This window comes from Macaca thibetana, chromosome 15, assembly GCF_024542745.1.
Source record: "Macaca thibetana thibetana isolate TM-01 chromosome 15, ASM2454274v1, whole genome shotgun sequence".
NCBI classification, from domain to species: domain Eukaryota; kingdom Metazoa; phylum Chordata; class Mammalia; order Primates; family Cercopithecidae; genus Macaca; species Macaca thibetana.
The window spans coordinates 11,620,131-11,636,148 of record NC_065592.1 but is presented as its reverse complement, the minus strand read 5'-3'; the positions used below and the strand labels follow the sequence as shown (position 1 = coordinate 11,636,148).

Genomic DNA, 16,018 nt, shown 5'->3' with positions numbered 1-16,018 from the left:
GTGCCGATCAGATCATGTCACTTCCCTGCTCAACACTCTCTAGCACAGCCGGGTGTGGTGGCTCATGCCTGTAATCCCAGCACTTTGGGAGGCCAAAGCAGGTGGATCACTTGAGGTCAGGAGATCATCTCCAACCTGGTCAATGTGGCGAAACCCTATCTCTACTAAAAATACAAAAATTAGCCAGGTGTGGTAGTGGGCATCTATAATCCTAGTGCCTGTAATCCCAGCTACTGGGGAGGCTGAGGCAGGAGAATCGCTTGAACCTGGGAGGTGGATGTTGCAGTGAGCCAAGATCGTGCCACTGCACTCCAGCCTGGGACCTGGGTAACAGAGTGAGACTGTGTCTCAAAAAGGAAAAACCTCTCTAGCATACCCTCCAGTATACTCCAAATGAAACCCCAGCTCCTCACCATGGCCTAAAAGGCCATTCATGCCCTGGCCCCAGCCTGTCTGTCCACTGCTTCCAGGTGACTCAGCTCCAGCCATGGCCTTCTCCCTCCATAATAAACCTGCTAGGCTCATGTGCATCTCATAGCCTTTGCACTTGCTGCTCCCTCTGCAAAGAATACTCATATTCCCACTGGTTTGTATGGCTGCCTCCTTCCTAAGGTTTCAGCTCATATATCGCATCCTTAGAGAGTCCTTCGTTGACCATCCCGGCAAGTATCATCTTCCACCCTATTTCATTTCTTTATGGCATTTATCAGTATCTTAAGTTACCTTCTTTGTTACTTGAATTTTCTGACTCCCTTCCTAGAATGTAAGTTCCGTGGCAGCAGGGACCTTCTGTGCCTGCCCACCTTGTGTGCCCAATGCCTGGGACAGAGGTTCTTGAGTATCTATGAATTTGGGTGGAAAAAATGACATTCATTAACTTTGAACTGAAATTTAGCATTTCTCTCATTTATTAATATAGACAATGAACCATAGTAATATTAATAGTACCTAGGACTTGGTCACCAATAGAAATCACACATATTTTCTTTTTTTTTTTTTTGAGACGGAGTCTTCCTCTGTCACCCAGGCTGGAGTGCAGTGACGCGATCTCGGCTCACTGCAAGCTCCGCCTCCCGGGTTCACGCCATTCTCCTGCCTCAACCTCCCGAGTAGCTGGGACTACAGGTGCCCGCCATGACGCCCGGCTGATTTTTTGTATTTTTAGTGGAGATGGGGTTTCACTGTGTTAGCCAGGATGTTCTCGATCTCCTGACCTCGTGATCCGCCCGCCTTGGCCTCCCAAAGTGCTGGGATTTCAGGCATGAGCTACCGTGCCCGGCCTACAGGTGTTTTCATGTCATAACATTTGTGAGCAATCCAGAACATCTGTGCTCATAACTACTTTGAAATTATGGTACTTATTAGACTCCCCAATAGTTCTTGTTATTGAATACAGTAATAAAGATACATATTCCCTTATGTAAATACATATATTACTACATAACGAATTATTTTAAAATAATTTAATATGTATATTTAAATTTTTTTTTGTATAATTTTGTGCATTTTAAAACATTTCTATGAGAAGGAGCCCAGAGGCTTCACCAGACTGCCAAAAGGGTCTAAGACACAACATCATTAGGAACTGTCGGTTAGGACAGTGCCTAGCATGAGGTAGGGGCACAGTGAGTGAATGAATAGTGTGTGTCTTCCCCTTTCCAGTGAGCCAATGCATTTTCAGGGTCAGGTTTCCTGTGGATTGGCATAAACTTGATGTTTAGGAACGAGCCTTGGTCAAGGTGTTGTGGAAATCTACTCTTAACTGCCTGGTGCTGACAGAGAGGCATTTATCGCAGGGCCCTGGGCTGCTCTCCTTTTCTTTCAGACACAGGCTCTTTCTTCAGTTCCTGCCTGTGCATCTGCTTCCTCGAACCCTTGCTTTCTTCCCTCTGACCAGACTGTCCCTGCATGGGGCCACCGTCTACTCCTGCGGGTGTGGCACCTTAGCTTAGTTGACCAGCAGAGACTAGTATCTCAGGGTCCTGAGTTCTTGGGAGAACCAGGGGGCACCCTAGTCTAGTCAGTCTGGCTGAGGACGCACAGTTCCCTATCTTCAGAGCCCACTCTGGGTAGGGAAGCAGTTCTCAGGGAGGGGCTAGGCCAGGCTGACCCCCTCAATGGGAGTCTGCTCCCTGATACAGAACTGGGGGTTCAGCCAGGCCTCAGGGACTGAAGTTGGGTGGGTGGGGGTTTCTCTGAGCCTTGGAAAGGACATTCTGTTATACTTGATCCTGTGCTTTCCTAGCATGTGAAGTATCACTTGTCTGAGAGTTGCTGCCTATAAAATCGGCCATTTTTGTCAGGGACGAGACATGCCAGAGTCAGATTGGAAACACGTGCTCTGTCTTTCCTTCTAGGTCAGATCTCCCATAGAAAGCATAATGGGTAACACACTATGGCTGCCACACTTCATCTGTAGGTGGGTTTGGGCCACCACGGGAGGGTAGGCAGGTTGAGAGGACTCCTGTACTTGGACCCCTGGACTCAGCTATGCTCCCTGGGGAGCCTGGAACCCATTGCTGGTGATCCCCTTCCCAGCAGTGGAAGCCCATGGTTTTACAAAGCATGATACTGTTCTTTTGCAAACACTTAATATTTTGTTTGTTGTAGGAAAAAGAATAGGTATAAATGAATAGAAAATTGTAGGATAACACTGACACCAATAGTAACTGATAATCTTGATTGAGTACTTGCCCTATGTCTGGCCCTGATGGAGCATTTTAAACACATTTCCTCATCCAGTGCTCACTTGGACTCTTATAAGAGGCAGTATCAGGGATGGTGAAGAGTCCAAGCCTTGGCATTGACCGACCAGGGTTTGAACCTCCCAGTCCTGCCACTAACTCGCAGCAAGTCACATTACCTCACTGTGCTTCCATTTCCCTGAAGTCTAAGTTGTCTTTACCTCATGGGGCGGCTGTGACAATTAAATGAGCTAATCACGTGATGCTTAGCCCGATGCCTTGCACAGCACCTGCACTCACTGTTAGTGCTGGTGTTGGTGTGTGGAGCGGAGCCACCCAGTGATGCTGAAGAAGTGAGTAGCATGGTGGTGCCCTTCAGATGGGCAGAGGGTGTGCACTGATGGCCAGTGACAGAAGAGGGTCTGAGAACTGTGTTGAAGGCTTTGAGACTTGAGAATTCAGTTGTTAGGAAAGCAGGGAGAGCAAGGCCTCTCGTTTGGGCCAGGCTGAGCAGACTGAGCTCCGTGTCTGTGCTCCCCTTGGGAAGAGCTACAGAGTGCCAGGCACACCCAGAAAGCAGCCAAGCCCATGTCAGCCTGGGCCTGAGACAGGCTGGATCCACTCAAAGAGGATCGAGCTGGCTGTCTTCCATTTGGTCTCCTGTGGTGACTCTCTGTTAGGCCTGGATTGAATCACTTTAATCCTGTTTGAACTGATCTGAACAGGTTCCATCCATACCAGCTGGTTTGTTTTGGCTGAGTTGGTCAGCCTTATACTGCCTTTGAATCTTGAGCTGGATTTACGTTTAGTCTCAGTCTTTGGTTTACCATTTTGAAGTGTATGGGTTTTTCAGGGGAGTTTCTATTGGAGGGTTCCAGCCACTCCATCCTGGGAGCCTCTCCTTGCCTCCAGGGGCTGTTTCCCTCCCCTCCGTGCCATCTCTTCTGCACTAGACATTCCTCAAAGTTGTTTGCTTATTAATAGTATCCTGGCTAAGTGTGGTGACTCATGCCTATCTATAATTCCAGCGCTTTGGGAGGCGAAGGTGGGAGGATCCCTTGAGGCCAGGAGTTCAAGACTAGCCTGGACAATGTAGTGAGACTTCATTTCTACAAAAAATAGAAAAAGGTAGCTGGGCATGGTGGCACGTGCCTGTAGTCCCAACTGCACGGGAGGCTGAGGATCCCTTCAGCCCAGGAGTTTGAGGTTGCATTGAGCTATGATTGCACCACTGCACTCCAAACTGGGAAACAGAGCTGTCTCTTAAAAAAACAAAACAAAAAAAACAAATATATATATATATATATATATATATATATATTTCAAGGGGAATAGGGGAGAGAAGAATTAAACATGTAAGTTCAGATCACCCTCATGAAACAGCTGAAGGTACTTCTTTTGTTGTAGTATAATTTATATTTCATAAAACCTACCCCTTCTAATGGTATAATTCTATGATTTTTAGTGAATTTGTAGAGCTAACTGCCACCACGATCCGGTTTTAGAACATTTCCATCCCTCAGAAACTCCTGTGTCCTTGTGTAGTCAGTTCCGCCCCTGCCCCCGGCCCACCAGTGATGTGCACTTTTGTCGCTCTAAATTTGCCTTTTCTGGATATTTCCTAAAAATGGAATCATAGTACATTCCTTTACATCTGCCTTCTTTCCCTGAGCATGTGTTTTAAGGTTTGTTGGTGTGGTGACTGTAGCAGTGTGTCACCTCTCTGTTTTGCTGGGTAGTGCTCCATCCTGCAGATGTGTCGATTGAATTTTCTGTCTGTTTACCAGGTGATGAACATTTGGAGGGTTTGTAGCTTTTGGCTTTTATGAATAATGGTGCTGTAAGCATTCGTGTTCATGTCTTTGTGTGGACATATGTTTTCTTTTTTTAGGTAGATACCTAGGAGTAGAATTACTGGGTCATGTGGTAAATTTATATTTAACTTTTTAAGAAAATACCAAACAATCTTTCAAAGCGGCTGTGCCATTCTGCCTTCCCACCAGCAGTGCATGAGGGTCCCGTCTCTGCATATTTTTGCCAATACTCATTATGGCCTGTTGTTGTTGTTTTCTTTTGTTTTTAATTATAGCCATCCTGGTAGGTATGATGTGGTATCTCATTATGGTTTCATTTGTGTTTCCCTGATGGCATTTCTCTTATTAGTCATTCCTGTATCTTCTTCTTCTTTTTTTTTTTGAGATGGAGTCTCACTCTGTTGCTCAAGCTGGAGTGTAAGGTGCAATCTCTGCTTACCGCAACCTCTGCTTCCTGGGTTCAGGTGATTTCCCTGCCTCAGCTTCCTAAGTAGCTGGGATTACAGGCATGTGCCACCCGACCCGACTGATTTTTGTCTTTTAAATAGGGATGGAGTTTCATCATGTTGACCAGGCTGGTCTCAAACTCCCGACCTCAGGTGGTCTGCCCGCTTCGGCCTCCCAAGGTACTGGGATTACATGTGTGAGCCACTGTGCCTGGCCCATATATCTTCTTTTGTGAAATGTCTGTTCAAATCTTTTGTGGAGCTGCTTTTTCAACCTGCAGTAGCTGTGGATCTGTGGTTCTTGGTGACGGCGAACATGGCTTCTCTCAGGACAAAAATGACTAACAAATGAGACTTCTCAGCCTGTCTCCTCTCCTTGCTCATAAAAGAGGACTTTGGCCTCTCCAGCTCAGCTGTTTCTCTAAGGAAAAACTTTACCTGACCAGCTCTTGCTCTTTTTTTTTTTTTTTTTTTTTTTTTTTTTTGAGACGGAGTCTCGCTTTGTCGCCCGGGTTGGAGTGCAGTGGCCGGACCTCAGCTCACTGCAAGCTCCGCCTCCCGGGTTCCCGCCATTCTCCTGCCTCAGCCTCCCGAGTAGCTGGGACCACAGGCGCCCGCCACCTCGCCCGGCTAGTTTTTTGTATTGTTAGTAGAGACGGTGTTTCACCGTATTAGCCAGGATGGTCTCGATCTCCTGACCTCGTGATCCGCCCGTCTCGGCCTCCCAAAGTGCTGGGATTACAGGCTTGAGCCACCGCGCCCGGCCTTTTTTTTTTTTTTTTACTATGAAAATTATCAAGCACTTGGAAAAGTGCAGAGACTGATACGATGAACTCCTCTATACCCTCTTGTCTAGATTCAGCCATCGTTATCATGCTGCTGTATTTGCCTTATCTCTACTCACGTATATTTTCCTGACCCATTTGAACCTAAGTTTTAAACTCACTTTACTTCTGTATGTTGACACACACCTCACAAAGGATAAAGACTTTTTCCTACTTAACCTCTGCGCTGTTATCATACTTAGGAGAATTGACAGCAAGTCAGTGGTACCCTCTAAGAACCATAGTCAGCTTTCTCCCAGTTGATTCCCAAATGTTGTTTATAGGGCGGGCTAGTTCTTCTGAGTGTTCTTGGGAAGAATGGGAAGGTAGAGGGCTCACAGGATAGAACTGAGGAGGGGATAACTGAAGTGGTTATATTGTATTGGAGCAGCTTTGAGGGATGAGAGAAGAGCCATTGTCAGCACTGGAGATGTACCAGGAGAGAACCAGGGTCATTTGGACGTTCCTTTTTGGTTGCTTGCCCCTGTTTCTTTTTTTCTCTTTTCTTTTTTTTTTTTTTTTTGAGACAGAATCTTGCTATGTCGCCAGGCTGGAGTGCAGTGGCCCGATCTCGGCTCACTGCAACCTCCACCTCCTGGGTTCAAGCGATTCTCTTGCCTCAGCCTCCTGAGTAGCTGGGACTACAGGCGCCTGCCACCACGCCCAGCTGATTTTTGTGTTTTTAGTAAAGACGGGGTTTCACCATGTTGACCAGGCTGGTATCGAACTCCTGACCTGAAGTAATCCGCCCTCTTTGGCCTCCCAAAGTGCTGGGATTACAGAGCCACTGTGCCCGGTCGCCCCTGTTTCTTTGACAGCATACTGCTGTGTGCCAGGCCCTGTGACTGAGGGACCTGGGAGGGTTGCAGATGGAGTCAATATCATCAGGCTGACTTTTTCTTCTTTTTGAGCTACCTCCAAAGACTGGAGCCAACTGCAGTTATCCAGGCAAATCATCTTTCGCAGTGACCTTTGGGCTAGATCTTGCCCTCCAGGACTGATTTTCACATACGCATCACAGATTCGGCATTTCCCAAATCAAATTCATCATCTTTCCCCCAAATCTGCTATGTCACCTCTGTTCCTTCCTTGAAGAAGGACACACCATCCTTCTGGTACCTCATGCCAAAAACCGTCTCATCCTCAGCTGGTACTTCTGCCTCCCCTCCACTTCAGTGCCTGGGGAGTCTCAGTCCTTCCTGTCTCTCAGTCTGTCTCCTCTCTGACTTGACTGCCTCAGCCTCAGCTCAGGGGCCCTTCCTTACCTCTTGCCTGGATAACTGCAGTTAGTTCCAGTCTTTGTCTTCTCCTTGCCTTCCTCCCCACCCCCTCCCTACTCTCCTGGTCACTTGCCACTAAAAAGCTGTCAGTGGCCACAGCTTTCTGTGTTCAGTGATGTGGTAAATGCTCTGTTATAGGTGTGTGCACTTGGGTGACAGAACACTGGCTCTGCTTTGGGTTGTTCAGGCATGATAGCCAGAAGAAGGGATGTTTGAGCAGGGTCTTGAATGATGACAGGGTGATAGGGTGGCATGAACAAAGCCATCAAATAATGAGCTATCTGCCTCCCCTGCTGCCTCAGTTTCCCCACATGTAATAGGGTGTAATGATAGGACCTACTTCAGGACTTTTGGGTTAGATGAGTTAATGTATGCCAAGCATGGCATATAGTACTATATGGGGTTAGCTATTACCCAGGTTATTATTGATGAAGAAGTGTGGTGCCAGGGGAACACAGAAGAATTTGCTTGTCTTCTTCACCCTGCCTTTGTTTTAAAAGAAAAATCAAGGCTGGATGCGGTGGCTCACACCTGTAATCCTAGCACTTTGGGAGGCCGAGGTGGGAGGATTGCTTGAGCCCAGGAGTTTGAGACCAGCTAGGCAACATACAACATAGCAAGACCCCACCTTCACAAAAAAATTAGTGGGACATGATGGCACATGCCTATAGTCCCAGCGACTTGGGAGACTGAGGTGGAAGGATCACCTGAGCCCAGGAGGTTGAGGCTGCAGTGAGCTGTGATTGATCCACTGCACTCCAGTCTGGGTGACAGAGCGAGACCCTGTCTCAAAATGAGTAAGACAAAGATCACAAACTCTAGTGCCTGCAAGGGCCAGGCACGCACTGAAATGGTTGCACAAGCCAAGTGGGGACTAAAAGGCCCTGCTCCAATCCAAGGGGCAGCTGCCACTCAGCTGGCTGATGGTTACCATGCAGGAAAATGGGCCCAGTATTGCCAGAAAAGTCAGAAATCCAGAGTTCTATGTGAAATCTTCCAATTTTTAAATGTTGGTAATTAATTTTAAAAATACCAATACCCTATACAAGCCCATCAAACTGTGTCTGTGGGCCATAGTTCGCCTGAAAGCCGCTAGCTGTTGACCTTTCTTTAAAGGTCTCCTCAGATGATCTGCTCAAGTCTGGTACAAATTTCGCCTGGGGATGGGGATAAATTTGTTTTGAAGACTGGTTTTTATGAGCCCCTTTGCCTTGCAGGATTTCTCCAGACAGGTTATGTTACCTGCAGAGACTGCCCTGAAGCTCCCTGTGGCCTGGAGACTATGTACAAGAGGAATGGTCTGATGGCTAGCGTGTTGGTCACCTCTGCCACTCCACAGGTACTGAGGCTGCAAGAATTGGGACAGTGGGTAGAGGGGTCTCCTTTCAGCTAACCCAGGCCCCAGCTGAGGCTTGGACAGCAAGGCAGTAGGGCACTATGAATACCACCATTCTTAGCACTCCTAAGGCCCCTGGCCACGCCAGGCGTGAGATTTGGGAGGCAGTCAGTCCTAAGGATCAGCATGTTTTCTGAAGTCGTTCTCTTCAAAGAAAAACAAATACCTGCCCAGTCCAGTCGTAGCAAGTGCCACATTCCATTTTGGTGGCAAGAAGGGATCAGACCTTTCCCAGGAAAAGCCGCTGCTGATTATAAATAAGTCACACACATTCCGGAATGAAGTCAGACAGAAGTCATTCCAACTGGCCCTGGGTTCTTATTTACCTTGCTCAGTAGGAAATGGCTGTAAGGACTGGTGGTCTGCAGTGGCCTGGGCTAGGGCCCCTGCCGTGGGGTTTGGGAGTTTGCTTTCCATGCTCAGTCATGGCACAGAAGCATGCAGGAAGAGTGGGTGCCATTTGAGGCCCAGGATGCCACCACCCTATTGTGTGTGAAACGCCTCCTCCTCTGACAGATTGGCAGGCCATACCAGGGTTTAAACCCACAAGGCCCTCCTCGTTATGCTGGGCTTTTGAAGTGATCCTGGGTAACCAGCCAAAAAGTCACAGGAATCAGTTCATTTCTTTTTTTTTTTTTTTTTTTGAGATGGAGTCTGGCTCTGTCGTCCAGGCTGGAGTGCAGTGGCCGGATCTCAGCTCACTGCAAGCTCCGCCTCCCAGGTTTACGCCATTCTCCTGCCTCAGCCTCCCGAGTAGCTGGGACTACAGGCGCCTGCCACCTCGCCCGGCTAGTTTTTGTATTTTTTAGTAGAGACGGGGTTTCACCGTGTTAGCCAGGATGGTCTCGATCTCCTGACCTCGTGATTCGCCCGTCTCGGCCTCCCAAAGTGCTGGGATTACAGGCTTGAGCCACCGCGCCCGGCCAGGAATCAGTTCATTTCTTATGAACCTTTCAAAAAAATTCGGTGTTTTGATCTCTGGTCCTGAAATCGGAATAGGTTTAAGTAAAGCTGCTACTGCAGCACCAATTGTCATTACCCTCATCGTCATCACCAATGATGTACTTGGGGCAGCTTTTGATTGAACACGTCCCCTTGTATGATTGTGTGTGTTTGGGGCAGATACAATGGTGTGTCACTGGAAAGTTATAATACCTGAAATCCTGGGAATGGATTCCTTTTTGTAACTAGAGGAATCAGACTTCTATTTCCATCTAGAGTGACGCTTCTTTCTTCTCTGGTCTGTGTGTGTATATGTGTATGTGTGTGTGTGTGTATATATATATATAAGTGTGTATATATGTGTATACACGTTATACACATTCACACATATTTGCTGTGTATATGTACATATATGTGTATCCAGCACAAGGTAAGTACTCAGTAAATATTTATTGAATAATTGAATGAGCAAATGGATGAATACATGTATAACTGAAGTGCTCAATAAATTTTAATGACTGAGTGATACATTTACACACATATAGCCCCATAATTTGTTGCTTACTATATACCAGGCACTTTTTTGCATGTTCCATGGGCATTGTCTAATTTAATATTCACAATAACCCCATCAGGTATATATTATTATTTTATCCCCAGTTTATAGATGAGGAAGCTAAGGCACAGACAGGTGAACAAGCTGGCTTGGAATCACACAGCTGCCAGGTGGGTGGGGATTCAAACCCTGACTCTCGAGCTGGTGCTCCTAACCATGACATTATACCATCCAAAAGAAAATCCATCCTGTCACCCTGATATATTCTGCTTTCTGGAAGGTGGGTGTAGAAGTACAGAACAGTTTGTACAGAATTGTCTGCTCAGGATCTCCGTATAAGACTGGGAGATGTAGTAGACTGCCAATTCCAGCAGCATCAGCAGAAGTCTTTGTAACTTTTCCAAAGTTCATTCTGCATAGGTTCTCCTCAGGGGAGACTGTCCTGTCACTGTGGAACTTTAAAAATAGTCATGCCTGGGCCAGGTGTGGTGGCTCACGCTTGTAATCCCAGCACTTTGGGAGGCCGAGGTGGGTGGATCACCTGAGGTCAGTAGTGTGAGTCCAGCCTGCCAACATGGCGAAACCCGTCCCTACTAAAATTACAAAAATTAGCCAGGCGTGGTGGCGGGTGCCTGTAATCCCAGCTACTTGGGAGACTGAGGCAGGAGAATCACTGGAACCCGGCATGTGGAGGTTGCAGTGAGCCGAGATCACACCACAGCACTCTTGCCTGGGCGACAGAGCAAGACTCCCACTCAAAAAAAAAAAAAAAAAAAAAAAAAAAAGCCATGCCTGAGCTCACCCGAGTCCCCTTGAGTCAGCTCTCCTGGGAGTGGAGGCAGATTCTGCCAGTTACTTTTTAAGCTTTATTTTATATAACCCGTACTATAGCCCTGGGAAGTAGGTTTAATATCACCATTTTACAGATGATAACTGACTCCGTAAAACGAAGTTATTTTTCTGAGTTCAGATAGCAACTGGTGTGGAGCTGGCATTTTAATCAGGCCTATCTGACCTCAGAGCTCTTAACCACTATGGTATCCTGCTTCTTAAGATCATTTTAAGAGTTTTTGGTATAGTAGACTCATTTTAAAATCTTTTGATGACACAGGCCTATCGAAATCTACAGGTTTAAGTTCCTGCTCCTCTTTTAAACCTTACATTTCCAGTTGTTGACTACTGGTTTCCCTCACTGGCCTAAAAACACTCTAGTTTTCAGGAAGATTACAGAGTTTTTCCAGATATAGCCATTTTGGAAAGAGTGAAATAAAGAAGAATTAATAAAAGCATATTCTCTAAATCCCAGTCCAAGATGTTGAGGTTAATGGAAACCACAAAATCCTTCTTTGTGAGCTGAGACTAATAAAATCGTTTATGAACAGGGCACAATTTTTGGGCAGTAAGCTTGATTAAGCTTGATGAAGTTAAATTAAAGAGAAAGTATATTCAACTTTCTGGGATCCCCAGTGTTGAGATTCATGAAATCAGCCACATTTGAGGAGTTTTAACTTGCCTTTTTATGGGAGACTCCCTTCATATACATGCAGGAGGCAGAGTGTCCTTAGCACAAAGGACTCTACTAAATATAACTTTCACACCGGCCTCTAAAGCCAGTTGGTTACCTCTCAGCTCATTAGCAAGCAGGCTTTGAATTCCAAGTGGCCTGCATGATAAATAAGCCTTGAGAGCTACTTTCACATTTTGTGTAACAATTTCCTGCAGTGACTTCAACTAGGAAAAAGAGAGGTAAAACCAGGTAATGTTCGAAAGACATCATGAAGCAGATTGTCTCCTCAGGCCTCCTAAGACATGCAGTCTTGTTCTCCCTCAAGGAAGATTGGGCTGAAATTTTTTACCCCACCAGTAAAACACTGGCCAGAGAAAGTTAGGGTGTGGCAACTGAAGGTATGTGTTTTGGGGTCAGATAGATACAAAAGTAAGTTTACTTTCTGGCTTTCCCTTTCATAGCTGAGATACCTTGGAGAAGTAACATTGCCTCTACTTCCTTATCTATAAAATGGGAACAATAATAATGTGTATTCATAGGGCACACATGAGAAGAAAATACACATGCAGTGCTTAACACGGTGCCTGGACTGGGGTAAAGCTCTAATCAATAGAAGCTGTTTTTATTGTACTATTCTATTGCTCTCCCATCCTCAATTCCGAGGAGGTTTGGGAGGCAGTGATTCCAAGTCAGATCATTCAGTTAACACCATCTCTCCCTGCTCTCTACAGGGCAGCAGCAGCTCGGACTCTCTGGAGGGCCAGAGCTGCGACTATGCCAGCAAGAGCTATGATGCCGTTGTCTTCGATGTCTTGAAAGTGACCCCAGAGGAGTTTGCTGTAAGTGAAACAGAGCTGGTGTGGGTGGCTGGGCACCACAACAGGGCACTAGAGGGAGCCACCACTTAGGCTTTTGGCTCAGATTGGAAACGTTCTATATGCCCAACAAGAGGGTTGTGTTGAGTAAAGTACGTACCACCCTTTATGAAATACAGTGCAGCATTAAAAAGGGTGCTGTCCTGAAATTAACTGCCCTGGAACGCTGTATGCTATATATATATAAATGAAAGGAGCAGACTAAAGCACAGTTTGTGGAGAACATGCAATTTTAAAAATGCATGTACAGGCTGGGCGATTTGGCTAACGCCTATAATCCCAGCACTGTGGGAGGCTGAGGTAGGAGGATGGCTTGAGCCCAGAAGTTCGAGACCAGCCTGGGCAACAGAGGGAGACTGCCTCTCCAAAAATTGGAAATAAAAAAATAAGCCAGGTGTGGTGGCACACACTTGTAGTCCCAGCTACTCAGGAGACTGAGGTGAGAGGATTGCTTGAGCCTGGGAAGTTGAAGCTGCAGTGAGCTGTGATCATGCAACTACATTCCAGTCTAGGTGACAGAGTAAGACCCTGTCTCACAAAAAAAAAAAAAAGAAAAAAAAAGCATGTATAACACACATATGACATGTATTTGCATGAGGTCTAGATTTTTTGTTTACATATTCATAAATATCTGGATCTATATAGCCAAACATATTATTTACTGTAGTATTTGGTCATAGATTCCAGGTAATTAGAATTAAATTTTTCTATTTGTTTATGTATACTTTCTACATTTTTATAATAATCATTTTCTACAATGATAAACAATATTATTTGGGCAATTAAAAAAATATAAATTAAAAAAAGATGTATCTTCAAACAGTGTGTTGCTCCTGGTCTAACTAAGGGACAGTCCCTTGTGGTGGAGCAGTGTTGGCTCCTTGTTTTGCCATGACTTGTTTTCCTCCTTTTGTACCTTGATGGTAGAAGGAGAATATTGACTCTGGGGTGACCTCAAATCTGATTGTGAGTGTTGTCCAAGCGTTGAACTTCTCTCCAGAACCCTGGAAGTGTTTCCAACCCATACCCACGTCCTCTCTACCCTCTTTGGTAAAAGAAGTTTCTTGTCCTCCTGGGTGCCAAGGGAAGTAGCTGGGCCCCATGTCATTGCTCTGCCATCATTGGCTTCTTCTATGTTTACTTTGTGCCAGGCCACACTGAGCCTGGCACATGCATCATCTCCTTCAGTGTGTCTAAGGGATCATTTTAAAACCTTCAGACTCTCTAGTGGCTCCCTCCTACTAGAATGAGACCCGGAGTTCCTCCTGAGGCCTCCAGTACTCTCTGTGGTCCGGCCAAGCCTCCTCTTCTGCCCCCAACTCCAAGCTCTCCCACTGTCTTTCTTCCCTAGGCTCACCTGCATCCTCTGTCCTTTTTTCAGTCTTCATGGCTTTTCCTTAGTTGTCTGCTCACTCTGTGTTCCAATGTCTGTCCTCAGGACTTCCACTGAGCTAAAGTAGCATCTTTCCATCATTATCTTTCTCCTTAACTCTGCTCTGTTTTTCTTCATAATTCTTATTACTACCCAACATTACATTATAGAATAATAATTTATTTTTTTTTTCAAGACAGCATCTCATTTCATCACTCAGGCTGGAGTGCAGTGGTACAGTCACAGCTCACTACAGCCTCAATCTCCCTGGCTCGAGTGATCCTCCTGCCTCAGCCTCCCAAAGTGCTGGGGCTACAGGTGCACACCAACATGCCCTGCTAATTTTTTTGATTTTTAGTAGACATGAGATCTCACTGTGTTGCTGTGGCTGGTCTTCAGTTCTTGGACTCCACGTCAGCCTCCCAAAGTGCTGGGATTGCAGGCGTGAGCCACCACTGCCGGCCTATATGATAATAAGTTTTTATTTCATATCTCTTCCACTGGAATATAAACTTTCTAAGGACAGGAACTTATCTGACTTGTTCACTGCATTTTTTCCCAGTGCCCAAAAAATTACTGGCTCATAGTAGGTGCTCAGTAAATATGTATTGCCTGAAAGAGTTCAATTCTTTTTTTTTTTTTTTTTTTTTTTTTGAGATGGAGTCTTGCTCTGTCACCAGGCTGGAGTGCAATGGCGGGATCTTGGCTCACTGAAACCTCCGCCTCCTAGGTTCAAGTGATTATCCTGCCTCAGCCTCCTGAGTAGCTGGGATTACAGGCACATACCACCATGCCCAGCTAATTTTTGCATTTTTAGTAGAGATAGGGTTTCACCATGTTGGTCAGGATGGTCTCAATCTCCTGGTCTCATGATCTGTTCGCCTTGGCCTCCCACAGTGCTGGGATTACAGGCATGAGCCACCGCACCTGGCGAAGAGTTCAATTCTTACAACAACTCAATGAGGCATATCATTAGCTCCCAATTTTCTGATAAAGTAAGGATCCGACAGATTAATTTTCTTACATGGATTATATAGCAAGGTATTGGCAGAGCCAGGTCTGAAACTCTCATCTCCTAATTACCCATATAATGCTAGGAAGTAATATTAAGAACATCTCTTATTTTTGAACACTGATTATGTCTAGGTCTTGTGCTAAATGTTTTACATGCTTTATCTAATTCGTAACAGCCTTACAAATTAGATATAATTATTATTCCCAATTTACTGGTAAGTCAGTCAACACTTGGAGAAGAAAGTTGTCTCTTCACACAGGTAGTACATGGCACAGCTGGGATTAAACCAGGGCTGTCTGGCACTGTAGACCAGTGATTTCCAATAGAAATACAATGTAAGCTCCGTATGCAATTTAAAATTTTCTAGTAATCGGCCGGGTATGGTGGCTCATGCCTGTAATCCCAGCACTTTGGCAGACTGAGGCGGGTGGATCACCTGAGGTCAGGAGTTCGAGACCAGTTTGATCAACATGGAGAAACCCCGTCTCTACTAAAAATACAAAATTAACTGGATGTGATGGTGCATGCCTGTAATCCCAGCTACTTGGGAGGCTGAGGCAGAAGAATCGCTTGAACCCGGGAAGCGGAGGTTGCGGTGAGCTGAGATTGCGCCATTGCACTCCAGCCTGGGCAACAAGAGCAAAACTCCGTCTCAAAAAAGAAAAAAAAATTTTCTAGTAACTACATTAAAAAATAAAAGAAGTGAAATTACTTGTGATAATATGTTTTATTTAACCATATATATCCAAAAATATTACCATTTCAAAATACAAGCAACATAAAATTATTAAGATACTTCATATTCTTTTATTTTTCAAACTAAGTCTTCAAAATCCAACATGTGTATATGTGAGAAACAAGGTCTCACTCTGTTGCCCAGGCTAGAGTGCAGTGGCTATTCACAGGTGCAGTTACACCACAGTGCAGTGCCTTGAACTGCTGGGCTCAAGTCGTCTTCCTGCCTCAGCCTCCCAAATAGCTCAGACTATAGGCTTGTGCCACTGTACCTGGCTCCAATGTATAGTTTTTACTTTATAGTGCTAGCAACATTTCAAATGCTCAGTAGCCACATGTGGGTAGTGGCTACCATATTGGACAGTGTAACACTAGAGTCTGTACTGTTAGCCACAAAGCTGTATTGTCTCTCCTTTACAGGACTTCATGGATCTCGCAGTCTGATGGCCTAGCTTCTATGTTCTATTTATGTATGTTTACTTGTACTTTTAAGAGTCATGTTTTTTAGCTTCATGAAAGAAGCAATAATGAGGCTTAAAAATCCCTTTATAGCTGTTTACTCTGTGGAATGG

The 16,018-nt window shown here is 45.4% G+C and overlaps 2 protein-coding genes across 19 annotated transcripts in view; both read left to right on the top strand.

Moving 5' to 3' along the window:
• Positions 1-16,018, top strand: part of GARNL3 (GTPase activating Rap/RanGAP domain like 3) — a 598,754-nt gene that overhangs the window by 153,669 nt on the left and 429,067 nt on the right. The gene's annotated exons all lie outside the window — the stretch shown is intronic.
• The window catches only part of RALGPS1 (Ral GEF with PH domain and SH3 binding motif 1), a 309,219-nt gene that overhangs the window by 37,711 nt on the left and 255,490 nt on the right, over positions 1-16,018 (top strand). For all 18 annotated transcript variants that reach the window (XR_007719610.1, XM_050760039.1, XM_050760032.1 and 15 more), the window contains exons 2-3: positions 8,266-8,387; positions 12,181-12,288. Coding sequence is in view for 17 of the 18 variants with exons in the window: in XM_050760039.1 (XP_050615996.1) it covers positions 8,331-8,387; positions 12,181-12,288 (165 nt within the window). In the remaining variant the exon portion in view is untranslated. The remainder of the gene's footprint in view (positions 1-8,265; positions 8,388-12,180; positions 12,289-16,018) is intronic.